The sequence below is a fragment of the Notolepis coatsorum genome, assembly GCF_963971535.1.
Source record: "Notolepis coatsorum genome assembly, chromosome: 3".
NCBI classification, from domain to species: domain Eukaryota; kingdom Metazoa; phylum Chordata; class Actinopteri; order Aulopiformes; family Paralepididae; genus Notolepis; species Notolepis coatsorum.
Genome location: NC_140167.1, coordinates 169,534,252 through 169,554,284, shown reverse-complemented (window position 1 = coordinate 169,554,284; position 20,033 = coordinate 169,534,252). Strand labels below are relative to the sequence as shown.

The window sequence follows — 20,033 nt, the reverse complement described above, 5'->3', positions numbered from 1 at the left end:
CCTCCCTCCTCCTCTTCCTCCTCCTGACCACCATCCTCCCTCCTCCTCTTCCTCCTCCTGACCACCATCCTCGCTCCTCCTCCTGACCACCATCCTCCTTCCTCCTCTTCCTCCTCCTGACCACCATCCTCCCTCCTCCTCCTGACCACCATCCTCCCTCCTCCTCTTCCTCCTCCTGACCACCATCCTCCCTCCTCCTCTTCCTCCTCCTGCACCACCCTCCCTCTTCCTCCTGACCACCATCCTCCCTCCTCCTCCTGACCACCATCCTCCCTCCTCCTCTTCCTCCTGACCACCATCCTCCCTCCTCCTCCTGACCACCATCCTCCCTCCTCCTCTTCCTCCTCCTGACCACCATCCTCCCTCCTCCTCTTCCTCCTGACCACCATCCTCCCTCCTCCTCCTGACCACCATCCTCCCTCCTCCTCCTGACCACCATCCTCCCTCCTCCTCCTCCTCCTGACCACCATCCTCCCTCTTCCTCCTGACCACCATCTTCCCTGCTCCTCCTCCTCCTGACCACCATCCTCCCTCCTCCTCTTCCTGACCACCATCCTCCCTCCTCCTCCTGACCACCATCCTCCCTCTTCCTCCTGACCACCATCCTCCCTCTTCCTCCTGACCACCATCCTCCCTCTTCCTCCTGACCACCACCCTCCCTCTTCCTCCTGACCACCATCCTCCCTCCTCTTCCTCCTCCTGACCACCATCCTCCCTCCTCCTCTTCCTCCTCCTGACCACCATCCTCCCTCCTCCTCTTCCTCCTCCTGACCACCATCCTCGCTCCTCCTCCTGACCACCATCCTCCTTCCTCCTCTTCCTCCTCCTGACCACCATCCTCCCTCCTCCTCCTGACCACCATCCTCCCTCCTCCTCTTCCTCCTCCTGACCACCATCCTCCCTCCTCCTCTTCCTCCTCCTGACCACCACCCTCCCTCTTCCTCCTGACCACCATCCTCCCTCCTCCTCCTGACCACCATCCTCCCTCCTCCTCTTCCTCCTGACCACCATCCTCCCTCCTCCTCCTGACCACCATCCTCCCTCCTCCTCTTCCTCCTCCTGACCACCATCCTCCCTCCTCCTCCTCCTGACCACCATCCTCCCTCTTCCTCCTGACCACCATCCTCCCTGCTCCTCCTCCTGACCACCATCCTCCCTCTTCCTCCTGACCACCATCCTCCCTCTTCCTCCTGACCACCATCCTCCCTGCTCCCCCTCCTGACCACCATCCTCCCTCTTCCTCCTGACCACCATCCTCCCTGACCACCATCCCCATCCCGCTCCTCTTCCCCCTCCGCACCCAGCTCCCCCTCCCAGCCCCCTACGTACCTCCGGTGACCTCGCACATGGGCGTGATGGCCGAGTCGTCGGGCGGGACGCCCCCCTGGGGCTCGGGGTCCACCGAGGCGTGTCCGGGGATGCGCAGCACCAGGGAGAACAGGCGCTGGTCCCAGCGGAAGGGCTCCTTGGTCAGCTCGCTGCCCGGCAGGGGGGTGGTCAGTGGCAGGTGGAGCTGTGGGGGGTGGAGGTCGGTTGAGGGGGGAGAGAGAATATAAGTGTTGGTTGAGATTAGTATGCCATACAGAGTGCCCTGGCATCAATACATTTTGTTGAAGAGGACCCCCTTCAGGCTACGACTCATTCAGGTAGTGTAATCTGAACAAGAAGTGAATGAACTAAAACACATGATGATACCGGAGGCGACGCCAGAGTCTGGACTCAAAATCAGAAGCCAATTCAACACAACAGCTGTCCCAATTGTTTGCAGAGGCTACAAACGTGTCCTTCCCCGGAGGGAGGTTATTAAGCAGCCGATAAGAAACCCCACTGTTGACAATTGCTCCTACCGATGCGTGTTACTGTATATTAGAGCAGTACACAAAACGCCAACAATGGCGTCATCATGTCTCTCCGTCTTCACTGGTTCTACCACAGGGCCCCTCAGAGTCTTTACTGGTTCTACCACAGGGCCCCTCAGTCTTCACTGGTTCTACCACAGGGCCTCTCAGAGTCTTTACTGGTTCTACCACAGGGCCTCTCAGAGTCTTTACTGGTTCTACCACAGGGCCTCTCAGAGTCTTTACTGGTTCTACCACAGGGCCCCTCAGAGTCTTTACTGGTTCTACCACAGGGCCCCTCAGTCTTCACTGGTTCTACCACAGGGCCTCTCAGAGTCTTTACTGGTTCTACCACAGGGCCTCTCAGAGTCTTTACTGGTTCTACCACAGGGCCTCTCAGAGTCTTTACTGGTTCTACCACAGGGCCTCTCAGAGTCTTTACTGGTTCTACCACAGGGCCTCTCAGAGTCTTTACTGGTTCTACCACAGGGCCCCTCAGAGTCTTTACTGGTTCTACCACAGGGCCCCTCAGAGTCTTTACTGGTTCTACCACAGGGCCCCTCAGAGTCTTTACTGGTTCTACCACAGGGCCCCTCAGAGTCTTTACTGGTTCTACCACAGGGCGCCTCAGAGTCTTTACTGGTTCTACCACAGGGCCCCTCAAATAGAGCCATATGAAATCAGTGTTCACGGAATCGACCAATAAAAATGGAATAAACTGTAAAACATGGAATATTGCAGAATGTGCCTTAATCTGGACTGAAATTCCGTGTTCGGTAGAAGATGGAACGCTTGGTGCAAAGCAAACATGACCGGGGTGGGGATGCTACAGTGCGTTACACACAACACGCAGCAATGTCCAAGCGTCTGGCTGCTTCTGTGTTAACGTCGTCGAAAAAAGCTAAGAAATTCCGCACTAAGCCCTAAATTCAGAGCAGAGCAGTATCCTAATGACTTTTATGCCTCAGGCGATAAGGTGGTTGGCTAATTCTGTCAACATACCGTGGACTGGACCTGCAAAAACACGTACGAAGATCACTTAGTCTCCAAAAACCATGTCAGGAACAAGGGAAAAACACTGTGCTTCCCAAAACACACCAACGCTCTAACGATGATCTCTGGTGATCACAATAGATACAGCTAGGGGGCGAGGCTAATCACTGACAATATTGTGATTAAATAGCTATGTAACGTTACAGTACACAGGACTATAGATGGAAATTATAGCTTCTTGCTAAATCTGGTGCACCCATCTATTTGTTTAATGCAAATGATGGTCAGTACACAGTCCTTTATAAACTAAAGGTGCATACATTATGCATTCATTATTTCATCACAATAGAATAGATATAGCTAGGCTACTGGCATTGTGATAATGTCAGTAGTAGCTAGCTGTATCTATTGTTTACACTTGAAATGTGTATTTTTATTTTGTCACAATATTATTTGAAAAATTTTGTGTAGAATTGAACTGTATGTCTGAGTTGCCGCACTTAAAAACATTAAATGGACCGTTATATCTTATTTAATTGTGGACATTTATTCATTCCAACTTATTAGACACCATTTCTGATGGTAAAATGACGGTAAAAAGCTAAATACAGAATTCTGGAATATAAAAACGGAAAAAACGGAATTTGGTAAAAAATAAAAACGGATTTCATATGGCTCTAGCTCAGAGCATCTTAACTGGTTCTACCACAGGGCCCCTCTCAGAGAGATTTTACTCCCACCGCCTCACAAACATGCAGATTTCCTTATGGACAAATCAAAGCTACTTCCGCATGGTCAGAAACTCAAAAAGGCTGCTCAAGCAGTGTGTGCGGGTTTGTGTTGGCAATTCTCCCTCTAGTAAAACGGTTGGCAACGGAGCAACTCCCAAGCCGGCACCTCCGCATCGACCCGGCCTCCGTCGTGGAATCACCGCAGAAGTCAACATCATTAGTCGGGAGATGGCAAAAAAACTAAACTGTTGTCGTTTTAGTGCGCAGTAGAACGTTAAGCGTGATGTGCGCTTCCATATAGTTAATGTATGGCTTAATGGCTAAGAGTCATTTCTTGGGGGGGGGGGGGTTCAAGCAGTCTGCTTTTATTGTGAGTAGCAGAAGGTGAGGAGAATGAAACAAAATATGGATTCAGGAGACTAGACTAATGTTTCACAGAGACCAGATGGCCGTTCATAATTCAACATGGTCATAGTTGTAATCCCCCCCCCCCCCCCCCACATAATGACATTAGTCTAATCAAATTGCCATACTGCATGATCGTCCATTTAGTATCATGACACTGAAAATGCACTAGTGCTATATAGGACAGTGTGAGGTAGCAAATACAGGAAGGTGTGAGGATGGTCTTCCTGAATGCCAACCTTAACCTTTGTCCAAACTCCATCATAATATAACTGGGATGTTATGCTTCTATTAGCTTAGTTTAACCCCCACAAGTGCAACGTATTGATCTCCATTAGGCCGGGATCATGAGGGGTCAGGTGATGCTTGTGTCACGGTGAACATTGTGTATTTGTGTATGATCGGGCAGGATCCAGGGCAGTCAGCTGACCAGCCAGGAAGCACTCCTGATTGGCTGTGACCCCCGTCTCCGTGGAGACCATGGCTGACCTCTTCCTGGACTCCGCCGCTACTGGTGAGCTTGTTGCCATCCGTAATGGCGATGATAATGGCTGGCTCGAGGAAGAAGGGATTTCGACCCTGCAGAGAGAGAAAGACAATAAACTAAGCACATTCATAATCCAGAAAATGCAGCACATGAAAATACACACTCTGGCACACTAGACGGAGACTACAACAACACTCATTATTAATGCAGGAAGACACAGGGGGGTAGAATAAGAGTATATAGTCGGTACAGTCCTGCGAGAGCCATAGAGCAAGGTTCAGCCCCCCCCCCCCCCCCCCCTCATACTTATGTAGTCGGTACGGTCCTGCAAGAGCCATAGTCAGAGCAAGGTTCAGCCCCCCCTCATACTTATGTAGTCGGTACAGTCCTGCAAGAGCCATAGTCAGAGCAAGGTTCAGCCCCCCCTCATACTTATGTAGTCGGTACAGTCCTGCAAGAGCCAGTCAGAGCAAGGTTCAGCCCCTCCTCATACTTATGTAGTAGGTACAGTCCTGTGAGAGCCAGTCAGAGCAAGGTTCAGCCCCCCCACTTCATACTTATGTAGTCGGTACAGTCCTGTGAGAGCCATAGTCAGAGCAAGGTTCAGCCCCCCCCTCATACTTATGTAGTCGGTACAGTCCTGTGAGAGCCATAGTCAGAGCAAGGTTCAGCCCCCCCCCCCCCTCATACTTATGTAGTCGGTACAGTCCTGCAAGAGCCATAGTCAGAGCAAGGTTCAGCACCCCCCTCATACTTATGTAGTCGGTACAGTCCTGTGAGAGCCATAGAGCAAGGTTCAGCCCCACTTCATACTTATGTAGTCGGTACAGTCCTGTCAGAGCCATAGAGCAAGGTTCAGCCCCCCCCCCCCCCTCATACTTGTGCTACTTGAAAGTCCAGGGCAGAAATAACATGTGTAGAGCGAGTATCGTTATATAGATAACTCACGCGGGGATACATCTATTTTAAATGTGGCAAAGAGAAAGAGAGGGAGCGAGCGAGCTAGAGATCCCTAACCTGCAGGGAATAATGAATAGAAAGTACATAACAGTCTGGAGGGAGCGCGCAGTAGAGACGATAACAAATAACAAAGATTGTGCATCTGGAGAGAGTAATCTCACAGACACTCCATCACTCCCTGCCCTCTCTCTGCCACGGCGGAGTACATTAGCCGAAGCGACTTCTGAACACCCTTTGCTCGACTAGATGACTTTCCGCGAGATCAGCTATTCATATGGATATCGTGAAACGATAAGCCGCAACGTATTGATCAGAGTTCGTCGGCCCTCAGGTGCCTGCGAAGACCTTTCGGTTCCGCAACGCAGCAGACAAGTAAGCCGAGCACTTTCCACAAAGTCAAAACTCTATGCTCCCCTGCAAAGCCGTTGGACATACGAAGCCATCAAACCGGCCACGGTGTACTAGTGCACCTCTCAGATTTGACAGCGGTGACATTATTAATGGATGTGGTCCCACTCAGGTTTTTCTTTCTCCAAGACTTCTCCCTGCAGGCTGTGATTTTTCGCAGAGCAATACATTTGCCCGGTTACATAAACAAACAGAAGTAAATAGACCAGGATACTTCCGGGACTCTCCGCGTGTATCCATGACAACCTGGTACTTTTCCCTCGCCAAAAAAAAAATTATATACGATACCTCCTTAGCATATTAATGAGCTGTATTACCAGCAGCAAGGCTAACTCCCTTGCATGCAATTATGACATCAATGCATTTCTACTGAAAGAAGTCCAGCAGCACAGTCCGCTTGTACTGGTGTTGCGTTGCCTGGTGTTGGTCATAAAGGGGATTGCTCTTCAGCCCAAAATCCATTGTGAAATCAGTCCCATTTGTAGGGACATGTGTACAACACGTGAGATACGTGATCCAGCTGTAGGGACATGTGTACAACACGTAAGATACGTGAACCAGCTGTAGTTGTGTAGACCTCTCCTCTCAGTCTGGCAGGTCAGAGAACCCCTACGGGGTCCATCTGCCCCATGTGGTTAAGTGTAGCCCGGCATCTACATGACGGCCGGGCGGGCGGGCTTCCAGGTCTGCTCACACACCAAGTACACTGGATGTACTAGTGCAGTGGTCACCAACCTTTTTAAGCCCAAGATCACTTTTTTTTTTTTTTGGTGAAGGCAAGATCTACCTATTGAAGCGTTGAGAGAAAAAGACAGCCAAGATTGTACTTTAAACTAAATGACTTTTATTTGCCTGTATTCTAATTACATGCAATGCTTTGGTCCAACATTAAAACGTCAAAGTAGAACTATTATGTACTTTCTCAGTCAGTGCTAAGTGCAGTCATCTTATGCAGCATCACTTTTCACATCAAAACAAAAGTAGAACTGTAATGTGGACTTTCTCATATTATTAACATTGACAAACATATTTACAATTAGCATTTTATAAAGTAGAACTGTAATGTGTACTTTCTCAGTCAGTGCTAAGTGCAGTCAGTGCTAAGTGCAGCATCAGTTTTCACATCAGAACAAAAGTAGAACTGTAATGTGGACTTTCTCATATTATTAACATTGACAAACATATTTACAATTAGCATTTTATAAAGTAGAACTGTAATGTGTACTTTCTCAGTCAGTGCTAAGTGCAGTCAGTGCTAAGTGCAGCATCACTTTTCACATCAAAACAAAAGTAGAACTGTATGTGTACTTTCTCAGTCAGTGCTAAGTGCAGCATCACTTTTCACATCAAAACAAAAGTAGAACTGTAATGTGGACTCTCAGGGTAAGATCTATATTAAAAAAAAAAAAAAAAAAAAAAAAAATTCATGGAAAGATCTACAGGCAGTCTCAAAGATCGACCAGTCGATCAAGATCGACGGGTTGGTGACCACTGTACTAGTGTGTTCCTCTACACTGGATGTACTAGTGTGTTCCTCTACACTGGATGTACTAGTGTGTTCCTCTACACTAGATGCACTAGTGTGTTCCTCTACACTGGATGTACTAGTGTGTTCCTCTACACTGGATGTACTAGTGTGTTCCTCTACACTGGATGTACTAGTGTTCCTCTACACTGGATGTACTAGTGTGTTCCTCTACACTGGATGCACTAGTGTTTCTCTACACTGGATGTACTAGTGTGTTCCTCTACACTGGATGTACTAGTGTGTTCCTCTACACTGGATGCACTAGTGTGTTCCTCTACACTGGATGCACTAGTGTGTTCCTCTACACTGGATGCACTAGTGTTCCTCTACACTAGATGTACTAGTGTGTTCCTCTACACTAGATGTACTAGTGTGTTCCTCTACACTGGATGCACTAGTGTTCCTCTACACTGGATGTACTAGTGTGTTCCTCTACACTGGATGCACTAGTGTTCCTCTACACTGGATGCACTAGTGTGTTCCTCTACACTAGATGTACTAGTGTGTTCCTCTACACTAGATGTACTAGTGTGTTCCTCTACACTGGATGCACTAGTGTTCCTCTACACTGGATGCACTAGTGTGTTTTCCTCTACACTAGATGTACTAGTGTTCCTCTACACTAGATGTACTAGTGTGTTCCTCTACACTGGATGTACTAGTGTGTTCCTCTACACTGGATGCACTAGTGTTCCTCTACACTGGATGTACTAGTGTGTTCCTCTACACTGGATGTACTAGTGTTCCTCTACACTGGATGTACTAGTGTGTTCCTCTACACTGGATGCACTAGTGTTCCTCTACACTGGATGTACTAGTGTGTTCCTCTACACTGGATGCACTAGTGTTCCTCTACACTGGATGTACTAGTGTGTTCCTCTACACTGGATGCACTAGTGTTCCTCTACACTAGATGCACTAGTGTTCCTCTACACTAGATGTACTAGTGTGTTCCTCTACACTGGATGTACTAGTGTGTTCCTCTACACTGGATGTACTAGTGTGTTCCTCTACACTAGATGTACTAGTGTTCCTCTACACTAGATGTACTAGTGTGTTCCTCTACACTAGATGTACTAGTGTGTTCCTCTACACTAGATGTACTAGTGTGTTCCTCTACACTAGATGTACTAGTGTGTTCCTCTACACTAGATGTACTAATGTTCCTCTACACTGGATGTACTAGTGTGTTCCTCTACATCCCTCTACACTAGATGTACTAGTGTTTTTGTACACTGGATGTACTAGTGTGTTCTTCTACACTAGATGTACTAGTGTGTTTTTGTACATTAGATGTACTAGTGTTCCTCTACACTGGATGTACTAGTGTGTTTTTGTACACTGGATGTACTAGTGTGTTTTTGTACATTAGATGTACTAGCGTGTTCCTCTACACTGGATGCACTAGTGTGTTTTTGTACACCGTACTAGAGCTACCTGGAGAAGATGGCAGAAGCATGGGTTCATCCCCATCCCCGGTCCCATCCTCCATGTGTGTGTCAAGGCACAAACGGGGCATTTTATACTAAAGGCAGAGGCGAGGTATACTTCATCGTTGGCGGTCGTCGAATTTTTGCGCCTAGGACCTGGGCCGACATACTTCCATGTCAGTGCAACGCTTGGGTTGCAGTACCCCACCAAACCACTAGGTGGCTGTGCTGCATTGTGTTCTACAAATGGCTATATTTTGTGACTTCCTTGGCCAGTCTCTCTTTGATTTGGTCCGTGTTTGTAATGTAGTCAATCGCGATCGATAGTGGAATGATATAGACCGAGCTCCCGAGATGACAAATGGTAAATACGGAAGCAAGCCATGCCCAGATCAGGAAGCGGACAACCACAGCTCTGCCCTGTCCACGTCAGTTTGCATCGGTTTGATGCGTGGCTAAAAATATGTTTGGTTCGGCTGCATGTAGGCGTCGCCGCTAGCCTTGTGGGAGCTCGGCAGGCTGGCCGCAACCTTCACAAATCACTTTCACGTCCGGGTATAAATGAAGCATAAGAAGACAGGGCTACGTCTCAGCAATCTAAACTGGCATTCTTTCCTGGTCTCTCACAAAAACGGTACAACGGGCAAAGGAAACACTGTAAATGCCAAAGCGGGCCACGTCTTCTGGAGGAGGAGAGGGGAGGAGGCCCAGGACTATAGAGCTGCCTGATGTGAAGAAAGGAAGCGTGCAGGGATGCTACTTAAAGACGTTACGCAGGGGGTTTCATCATCAATATACTGAAAAGGTGTCATAAGTGTAACAGAGTAGATTTGAACCTGGGACCATAGGATCCACAGGCAACTGCAATAACTAGCTGAGATAAAGAGTCCGACCCGTTAGCAGATGCTGGTTGACTGCGACTCACTCGTTAGTAGTTTACAGTGTGTGTGTGTCCCCCCAGAAGTGCATCCTTGCACGTTCTTTCATCCATGCAAGCACGTTCCCAGGGTTAAGGCACTGGGATCCCACCCCTATTGCTAAGTGAACCTGGATACAGACTCACAGGGCAGTGAGATCCCACCGCTGTCACCAATGTAACCGAGTGGATTTGAACCTGGGACCATATAGGATCCACAGGCGGCTGCACTAACCAGCTGAGCTAAAGGGTCGGACCCATTAGCAGGTGCTGGTTGACTGCGACTGACTCGTTAGTTTACAATAGGTTATGACAGATGGTAATGCTAGCAAAAAGAAACGCCATTACAAACAGTGCCCCCCCCCCCCAATAATCTCTTTCCGCCTTCATTTGGTCAAATTTGGCAGAATTTGCCATCTCTCATAGCTAGTAGATGGGTAAGTTAACTTTCTAAAGCAGTTGGTGAACATTTGAAATATGTCGATATAAAAAGAGGTAAGTTATCACAATTAATTTGGAAAATTATATAAATACTGAATTTGTTTTGAAAATAAAAAAAAATAATACCAGGCCATTACCTAATCGAGAAAGATTTGCCTGCAATCATGTAATGCTAAAACAAACTTTCAAGATCTCCCAAACAGAAGTTTAGCCTAAAAAAAAGCAATCTACAAAAGATACGACGCATGTAGAACTAAGATTGCTACCGGTATGTAGACCCATGATATTCATGAGGGTTCTACGGCATGCAGAATAGACCCATGGTGTTTATGAGGGTTCTAAGGGGTGCAGAATAGACCCACGTTTGAGGGTTCTAAGGGGTGCAGAATAGACCCACGTTTGAGGGTTCTAAGGGGTGCAGAATAGACCCATGTTTATGAGGGTTCTAAGGGGTGCAGAATAGACCCATGTTTATGAGGGTTCTAAGGCATGCAGAATATACCCATGATGTTTAGGAGGGTTCTAAGGCATTTTTATTTTATTTATTTAACCAGGCAGGTCAACGGTTATGAGGGTTATAAAGGCATGTGTGACTATAATGTGCATCCTGTGCTTCATTTTGCCTACCAGACTGAGTGTGTTTGGCATTATGCATTGTATATATGTTGTATGTATGCGTTACCCTTGATGGTACTGAGGTCTTCCCTTCGCTTCTCAGGAAATGCTGGATAAAACATTCATTCATCCACTCAATCTTCCTGCAACTTACCTCCATGCTTAGCTTCTCGTTGGAAAACAAAATGTTCCATAAAAATAATAAATACTAGCATTGAGATGGGTATGGACTGTAGAGCTAGGCATTATATATGTTGTATGTATGAGTTACCCTTGATGGTATCGAGGTCCTCCCTTTGCTGTTCAGGAAACGCTGGTTAAAACATTCCATTCATCCACTCAAATCTCTCCAACTTACCTCCATGCAGGGAACAAAATGAACTTTTTGGCTTACCAGCCAAGGTGGCTGGTAGATTAAAAAAACCAGCCAGGCAGATTTTTTACCAGCCAAACATTTTAAATATCTTTTTAGTATATCGCCATGTGTTATTATTACTATATAATACTCTCATATCCAATTTTCAATTAATATTATAAACATAAGGAATATTAGCATAATTTTGAGTGGACTGAAGGAATGAGTCAGTGTTAGTTTAAAATGCAGATAATTTATTAAAACATATATATTTAGTGTAGGGCTGTTCCGAATACCATTTTATAGGCTTTGAATACTCCTTGGTGTTTCTGCACGAGAATTGGAATACTCTTTCTCAAAAACACTATTAAAAACAATAAGATTTCCAATTAACCAATCAATCACAAGTGTTGGCTACCATTCTGTTCTATCCAGTAGCAACCCGAGACCATCACATCAAATTGCGTTGGCCATACCAGTATGCTTCTGCGTGTATAGACAATTGTGTGTACATCCACACAGAGACGGAACTGATCTTTTTCGTTTATTAAAAAAGAATTTAAAAAGGTTTGTGTTTTAGACTTCACTCTTTTATTTTGAAACCCCCCGACCGGAAGTATTATTGTTGTCGTCCGGTTCTGTGCTTCTGAGCTAACGCTAGTTAAGCTAGCTAATATTTGTCTTCCTTTGACTTGTTGAAAATGTCTAGGATACAAATGTTGAGATGGTTGGTGAACAAGCGACTAACTGCAGCTATGTTGCAGTGTGCACACACTGTCGAGTCTTGACTTTAGGCACAAAGCAGACATTTACGCATACAGTATAACGTAGAACATTTGCACATATTGCTCCGGTCAATAATAGTTAATAAAAGTTGAGACGTATGTAGTACCTACTTACTGGTCACAGGAGTCTTCAATAACGTTTGGATGGTAAACAATTTTGTGAATACATTTGTTGAAACAACATATTTGTTGGCAGACGACTCCTTATAAACACTGCTATCTAACGTTGGCAAGCTAAGCGTGCATAGCTCGACCTGTGTAACGTTAAGTAACTTGTGTTCCACTGGAAAAGACCGTTCATCACTGCATACAATTTGAAGTAAGCGGCGCACTCATCTCATGCTACGAACGGACACACAGACGTGTCACGTATAGAAGCGACTGCTGACACAGAAGCTATTTCTTTTATGAAAATTCAGAAAGTTGGCTCCCAATTTTTGTACACGCCAGGGTGGCGAATAGCCTCCGTAATTTACCAGCCAAAGAGTAAATTCACACGCCATTGGCGCTTGGCGGGTGCTTATTTTGTTCCCTGCCTCCATGCTTAGCTTCTTGTTGGAAAACAAAATGTTCCAAAAAGAAATAAAAATAATAAATACTAGCATTGAGATGGGTATGGACTGTAGAGCTCTACACAGGCCATATTCATATTATCACATTAAAACCAGCATGGAGATTGGATATGGGCTGCAGAGCTCTACACAACAGAGCATGTAGATTAGGTAATCATGGGCACACATTGCCCTGGCAGAAGATATAGGCTGTTTATATTGGTTCCCACACTGTATCTAAAAGGTTAACCTAGTGCTTGAATGTGTGCGAAACACTGAATAAACATGGAGGGCGTAGAAACTCATCTTCAACTCATTCTTAGTGAGTCACTACAAAATCTCCAGAAGGGGCAGCTTGTGAAGGAGACGACACAGTACAGAGCTCGAAGATGCAAGGTAGTAGTCCAAGGATGTCCAATTTCACAGATATAAACAACTCTGCAGGTTGGTGTGAGTCATTGTAGACAAGTACTTTTAGTATAAGTATAAAACTTTTTAAATGATATATATATATTTATTTTTTTAATATATAAAATTGTAATGATTATCAATATATTAGGCCTTGAACAGTACACACCCAGCAAGCCTGAATATGTAAGATACTGTGTAATATCATTCAGGGGGTGCTTGTGGGCGTCCCATAAACATTCAAGTTCAGTGGAGGACTTGGGGAACAGAAGTCACTCGATCGGTTCGCTTCACTGTGCAGCGCCGGTGACCAAATGTCCCTACGTCATAAAGAGATGTAGACCCCCCCCCCCCCCCCCCCTGTACATGTGAAGCGCAACGTCAGTGCTCTGTTAAAAGCACAACAGATACATTATTGTAGACGATACGATTTAAAAAGAAATGTTCTAAATGGCTTAAGGCTCCCCATGCAAACTAGCCCCTTATATACCAAACTTTTATGTGCGCGCTACACGAGCCAACAGCCAGACCGTATTGACTGCTTTCCTCAATGCGAACTCAGATATTCATCATTGATAGGACTTGATACAGTACCCATCGCCCACAGAAACTAAAAGCATCCATGTTCTCACCCGTTATTTACAATATGGATTTAGTAGAAGTTACAATTTTAGAGCACATAGTTATGATATAGAATGACAGAAAGTCAATTAAATGAACACCAAGAGATCAAACGATGGCTATTGACTTGTGAAAATAAGGGCTTTTGACTTTATGCTGTCGGTTTGCTTCATAAACACATGACACTCTCAGAGTGTGTGGGGACAGTGTGCAAGGTGTTTGATGCTTGTAAGACTGGGGGGGGGGGGGGGGGGGGTGGGTGGGTGGGCAATCTTTCTGTTTGGGAGGTGGGGGGCAATCTGTGGGGATATCTTGTTGGGGAACTTTTGTCACTCTAGTCTCCTCTCTGCCTCTCCAGTACTACATACCTGTCCATAGTTGTCTATCCCAGTGACTAATCTATTGAGATTCAGTAAGTCAAAAGCAGTCCTCAAGGACTGGCCAATTGATGTGAGTCCTGTTGCTTGAAGGGTCCTCAATTCTGTCATGAATGTGGCATGGCTCTCTTTCCATCCAGCCTTCGGGGAGGAACAAAAAAGAGATCTGGTTATAACAGTGACATGCATACAGGAAAATAACACAAAATAAGTGTACTTAGTAGGTCAGATGCCAGATATAAATTTTCTAGAGGCCGATGGATAGTTATAATTGTGTATGACCAGATAACCATCTATATATGGGTCGCTTCCTCCCCATTTTTGCACAAGATAACTATTTGACAGCATTGCCTAAATAAGTAAAGTAGGCTAGCCCCCCCCCCCCCCCCCAACCTCGCTGTATAAATAACACCCAGAGTTCCTTGCTGCTCACATTGAAACAAAATGTCGGCCATGTTTTAAAAGGGGTCTGAAAAAGCTCCCTCCTGAAGATCTTCTCTCCACACAATCGATGTAGTGATCGCAGCGTGTGGTGGTGAAGAAGGCGATGGACGGACAAAATGTAAAAGCTGGACAACATGATGACCGAAAAATAATAAACTCTACCTTGATTCCGACTGGAACGTCCTCAAAATTTACCAACATGTACCGGTCCCCTCGGCTCGCCGGATCTCTCCCCCTGAGCTGTGGAATAAAAAGAATAAAGAATTATTCACGGTCGCGTCGAGAGATCGGTTTTTGACAGGATTGGAGAAAAAACGATGATCTTCTGAACCGCTATCCCGCTCCTGGAGAGAGGGGGGGGGTGTCTCCCAAATCAATGTCCCGTTGGTCACAGTGTCGTTACCTTCATGAAAGTCTCAACAGCGCCTTTCGCTATGTCCAGATAGCTAGTGCCCAGATGGGTGCGCTGGTTCATTGAAGCGGACGTGTCTATCAGAAAAAGTAACACGGGCATTGTGATGGTGATGACACGTTCTGCATGGACTCGGTGTTGTCAGTGCAACCGGCCAAAAAAAATACCCTTTTGTTCTCCTCCTGCCCGCCTCTCAGTATCACCACCTCTCTCTCTCCGCTCGCTAGCTTAGTTAGCTTAGCTGGCTAACTGTCTCTCGTCTCGGCACACATTCTTTCCACAAAAAAAAGTAAGAATAGTGTGTTTTGTTGAAAAGCCCTCTCTCGGTAAACTGGACTAAACAACCTCACACCCTCGGGGCAGGTTATTGATTTACGAGGGATTTTGATAATCTTTTGATGCTATTTGGTAGATAATTCTTAAGTTTCATAGCACACAAAGTTGCCTCCTCGCTAGACGAGCCCCTGCTTCTGCCTCTACACTGAACGCGCTGTGTCTTGTCCGCTGGTTTTAACCTCGAGCTCGCGCACTTGACACCCCGCCTCCCGAGCGGTCTTTCAGCGTCACGTGCGCGCAGACTCGGTCGTCGATAGGCTGTTTGAAGTGACTCATTACCATATCCAAATAAGGACAGAGCCGTGAGTGTTTTGTGCGCATGCTTGGTTTTAAAAAAATTTTGGAGGCTGGAATTCACGGAGAATAGCCAGGGGACGCGCATTATTATGCGTGAAGAATGTAATTGATGAGGATTGGGTTTATATAGTTTACTCGTTTATAAACAGTGTGATGTGTTTGGTGGAAATGTTTAGCAGTAGGGAGGTGTCTTTGTCAGATGATCTCTGATTACATAATCAACATTCAGTTCATCTTACATTTTAGTACAGTATATCTCTGGACTGTATTATTTTAGAATGTACATCTTTGACTGTTTATTCTTATTTATTTTTATTTTTGACTACCTAAATGTTTATTGTGAGCGATCTGTGGTGCTGAATTTCCCTCGGGGTTAATAAAGTACTTCTATTATACTATATTCTATTCTATTCTATTATTGCACGTGTGTAGGCTACTGTGTGAGACGGCACCCCCAGTTGAAGACTGAGGAAAGCTGAACCCCCAAGACAACTAAACCCTAGACACACACAGTAATGCAGACAATCGCAAATAAACACAAGTATTAATATGATGACAAAAAGATTACTGAAATTATCTGAATTAATCCGTGGTTTGCTAATCACAGCAAATTATTGATCTCTCTCTCACACACACACGCACACACACACACCCTGCAGTCATAATTCTGCATTTGAATGTTGTTTGTCTTCCGTGGGAGCATCAACGGAGACAATGAAAACACGCACGCTGTGGTGATTATTCTATAGTTGATATTCTCGTAGATATTATTTCATAAATTGGATGACTATTGGGCGATCCCTAACAGCGGGTGCTGCAAAGTGTCTTTTTCACGGAGGAGTCAGGACTCATCATCACACGCACATCCCTGTGGCAAGAGAACTGTTCAACATGACACTGGACCAAATGTACATGATTGAGCAACATAATTTGCATAATCGTGTCCCTAGGAAAATATCTTCACTTCCGCAAAAGTAGGAGGAAAAACATTGGCGGTTTGCCTCCGCGCATCTCCACACAAATAAATTCCGGCTTTACAGGCAAAGAGTATTTACTTTTCAAAATAAAAGCACAGCACACGGGTGTTGTTAGCAGAAATCTGACTAAAGGCCACTGCTCACCAACAGCTGCCAGCCTGCCACCCCTGTTCTTTTCCTAACCCACCTGGATTCGAAACCAGGTCCCATCCACACGGGGAACTAAACATCAACCGACGGGGAAACCAAGGAAGGTATTGTACTTATTCAACAATGTACAATCCAGCCTCCCTTCCTCTGCTCTGACAGTCTTTTTGCATGATGCTGCCACTAGTGGGCAACTGTACAATAGCCCTGGCCTATTTTCTTTTTAATAATTATATTCTATTGTATTGATGCTTCTATTCTAATTTAGTTTATATTCCATTTTATTTTATTCCACTGTAATTGTCTGTCTGTTAATGTCGCACCAAAAACTACCAAATCAAATGGTACAGTTGATTTCAAAACTGCCCTCATTGTATACAAAGCCAGATACAAACTAATCCCAGGCAACATTCAAAAATGGTTCAGAGACAGGGAAGGAGAATATAACTTAAGAGGGAGAGGGAATCTTAAACAACCAATGGTACACACTACGCTGAAAAGCATGTGCATATCTGTTTGTGGAGTGAAGTTGTGGAATAATTTACCCGAATACATCAAACTGAGTAAACATATGGCACAATTTAAAAAGCATCTTAAAAAATATACATTAGAGAAATACAGAAATGAGTAATGAGGATAAACAAAGTTATGCTATATTGTGTTATGTAGTTCTGTACTGTATTCACTGCTGTCAAGTGAATCAAGTTTTCTTTTTCTTTTCGTACTATAAGTAAAAGTATATTCTATATTGTATTATACTAAATTATGTTATATCTAGTAAAATTTATGGAAGAACAAATGTAAATGTAAGGGGGTAGGGATCAATAAGCTTAGCTTCCCTCTACTCCTTTTTTGGACATGTCTGCTAACTAAATACATTGCTCTTGACTTTTCGTTTATAATTCATTTTTTTAATGTTTTTTTTAATTGTTTAAAAAAACAATTTGTTGTTGTTATGATTGTTCTGTTTGACGGAGCTAGATACCGTAATTGTTTGGAGGAATATGGAGAATACATGTTCAAAAATAAACGTTTTCATTCATTCATTCAAATTCCTTTTTATGCTTTTTGGGGGGTTTTGGTGATCAAATATTGAATATTGAACTATAATAATCAGTGCAGGAGCGCACTTATCCTTGAAAGACACTTTTATCACTGACTTAAAAGGCCCATACATCTCCATAAATGTTCAGGGGGGAGGGAATAAGTGCTATACCCTACAGACCCCATGAAGTGCTGTATATTCTGTATTTTTTTTGTATCAATTTTTTCTCCTATTTTTTCTATTTTTCTCCCATCCCAATTTCGCTGTGCCAATTCTCCCCTCCCCTGTCTTGAACGTTGCTCGCATATGCCCCCCACTGGCCGGTTGTAGGGAGGATAGAAGCCTTGCATCACGTGTCCCCTCCGATACACGAGGAGGCAGCCTGTCACATCTCTTTTTTTTTTTTTTTTTTTTACTTTATTTTTTTAGCGTTTATCGCTTTTCTGGTCAAGCATGACCGACAGAAACAGGTTGAAATGGGATGTAGAGCAGGGGAAGACATTCTGAGAAATGATGGCGGGTCCGGGAATCGAACTCGTGTCCCCCAGATCCGTGACGAGCACGGTTTTCCCCGACGCAGAAATAGCGCAGAGATATGCGGTGAGCTACGGGAGCTCCCCCTGTCACATCTTTTCACCTGCCAGCGCGGACTCTCATTGGCGAGGTGTAACGTGTGGGAGGCTCACACTACCCCCGCCATTTCCTGTCTCTGCTGTGCAGGCGTCCCCCAACCGACCTGTAGGAGTCGCTGTCCACAACGTCCAGATTAACACCCATCGACTTCCACCCGCTAACTCTGCCAATTGAGTTAGTATGACGGCCGGCCCAAGCCGGAGGCAACGCCGACAGCCGGATTCGAACCTGGTGTCTCATGCGTTGGTGACGAGCGCAATGTCCGCTGCGCCACCCAGCCGATCCTGTATATTCTGTATTGTTTAATATAAATGCCTTTTTTATTCCAATCCCGATTTGTATTTGAGATTCCCAAATCACATCGGACTTGACTTCTTGTCCCTCAGTGAGTGTAATACCAGCATTCAACTGTATGCGCCACAGCGGTTTCTATCATCATCATCATCACCACCCACGCTATGGATAACCCCCAATAACTCATCAACACCTGCAGCCTTATCTACAAACTATAACTTCACTCACACACCTCGACCTTCCAGACGGGGTGGAGGCACTTGCCTCATGACATCTCCTTCATGGGATACAAACTTAACACCACTCCCAGAACTGTCACTCTCCTCTCTCGAATATCATGCAGTCTCTAATCCTTTCAATCTCACCATTGTTACACTCTATCGCCCTCCAGGTCCGCTCGATCACTTCCCAGATGAGCTGGACATGCTTCTAAGCTCCTTGCCGGAAGATGGTACCCCCCTCCTTCTATTGGGCGAATTCAACCTGCCTGACTCATCTCAGTCAGCCACAGTGGTCTCCCTCCTACAATCCTTTGACCTGACTCCCACTGCCATGCCTCCCACCCACAAAGCAGGCAACTCCTTGGATCTCATATTTTCCCATAAATCCAGCATCATTAACACCACGGTAACTTGCCTGCATGTATCTGACCATTCCTTCATATCCTTCTCACTCAGTGAGAGAACAAAGACAGGTCCTGAGAGCGGCTGAGAGGAAGTATAGAAAGTCACGCCTCACTGCTGACATCGACACATATCACAACCTCTTGTTAACATTCTCCAAAACCATTACTAATGCCAAAGCTTCTTTCTTTCACCATAGGATTGAGGCCTCTGCCAAGAAACTTCGCAAACTGCATGCTACCATGTCCTCTCTCCTCACTCCCTCCCACCCCCTCCTCCCTCATCTTTCTCTGCCGAAGACTTTGTGATCTTCTTTGAGGAAAAAGTGGAGAACATCCGTAGCTCCTTCTCCCAACCCCCACCCATTCCAAATACTGAATCCTTCACTCTGTCATCTTTCTCTCCCATTACAGAAGCCGAGACCCTGACACTGGTAACGTTGAACCGTCCGACTACATGCCAGCTGGACCAGCTACCCTCCCCACTCCTCCAGACGATAGCACCGGACATCCTCCCATTCCTAACTGCAACCATCAACTCCTCCCTCAACTCGGGGGTGGTCCCCACCTCCCTAAAACAAGCCAGAGTCACACCGCTCATAAAAAAAAGAAAACCTGAACCCCACCGACATAGGCAACTATCGTCCTGTCTCTCTTCTCTCCTTTCTTTCTAAAACACTTGAACGTGCTGTATCCAACCAACTTACTGCTTATCTCTTACAGAATGACCTCCTAGACCCTAATCAGTCAGGCTTCCGGACTGGCCACTCCACAGAAACGGCCCTCATTGTGGTCACAGAGGCACATCACTTAGCAAAAGCGAAAGGCCTCTCCTCTGTCCTGATTCTCCTAGATCTATCTGCAGCCTTCGACACAGTCAACCATCAGATCCTCCTCGCGGCCCTCGCAGGAATGGGAGTGGCTGGCTCTGCACTGACATGGCTGACATCATACCTCAATGATCGCTCCTACCAAGT

At 45.6% G+C, this 20,033-nt stretch overlaps 1 protein-coding gene across 1 annotated transcript in view; it reads right to left on the bottom strand.

Moving 5' to 3' along the window:
* The window catches only part of ints6 (integrator complex subunit 6), a 74,115-nt gene extending 58,550 nt beyond the window's left edge, over window positions 1-15,565 (bottom strand). Inside the window, exons 1-5 of the mRNA XM_084310220.1 lie at window positions 14,697-15,565; window positions 14,456-14,533; window positions 13,841-13,990; window positions 4,457-4,546; window positions 1,330-1,513 (exon numbers count right to left, since the gene is read on the bottom strand). Coding sequence (XP_084166346.1) covers window positions 1,330-1,513; window positions 4,457-4,546; window positions 13,841-13,990; window positions 14,456-14,533; window positions 14,697-14,807 — 613 coding nt within the window. The 5' untranslated portion in view covers window positions 14,808-15,565. The remainder of the gene's footprint in view (window positions 1-1,329; window positions 1,514-4,456; window positions 4,547-13,840; window positions 13,991-14,455; window positions 14,534-14,696) is intronic.
* Window positions 15,566-20,033: the final 4,468 nt, after the last annotated feature.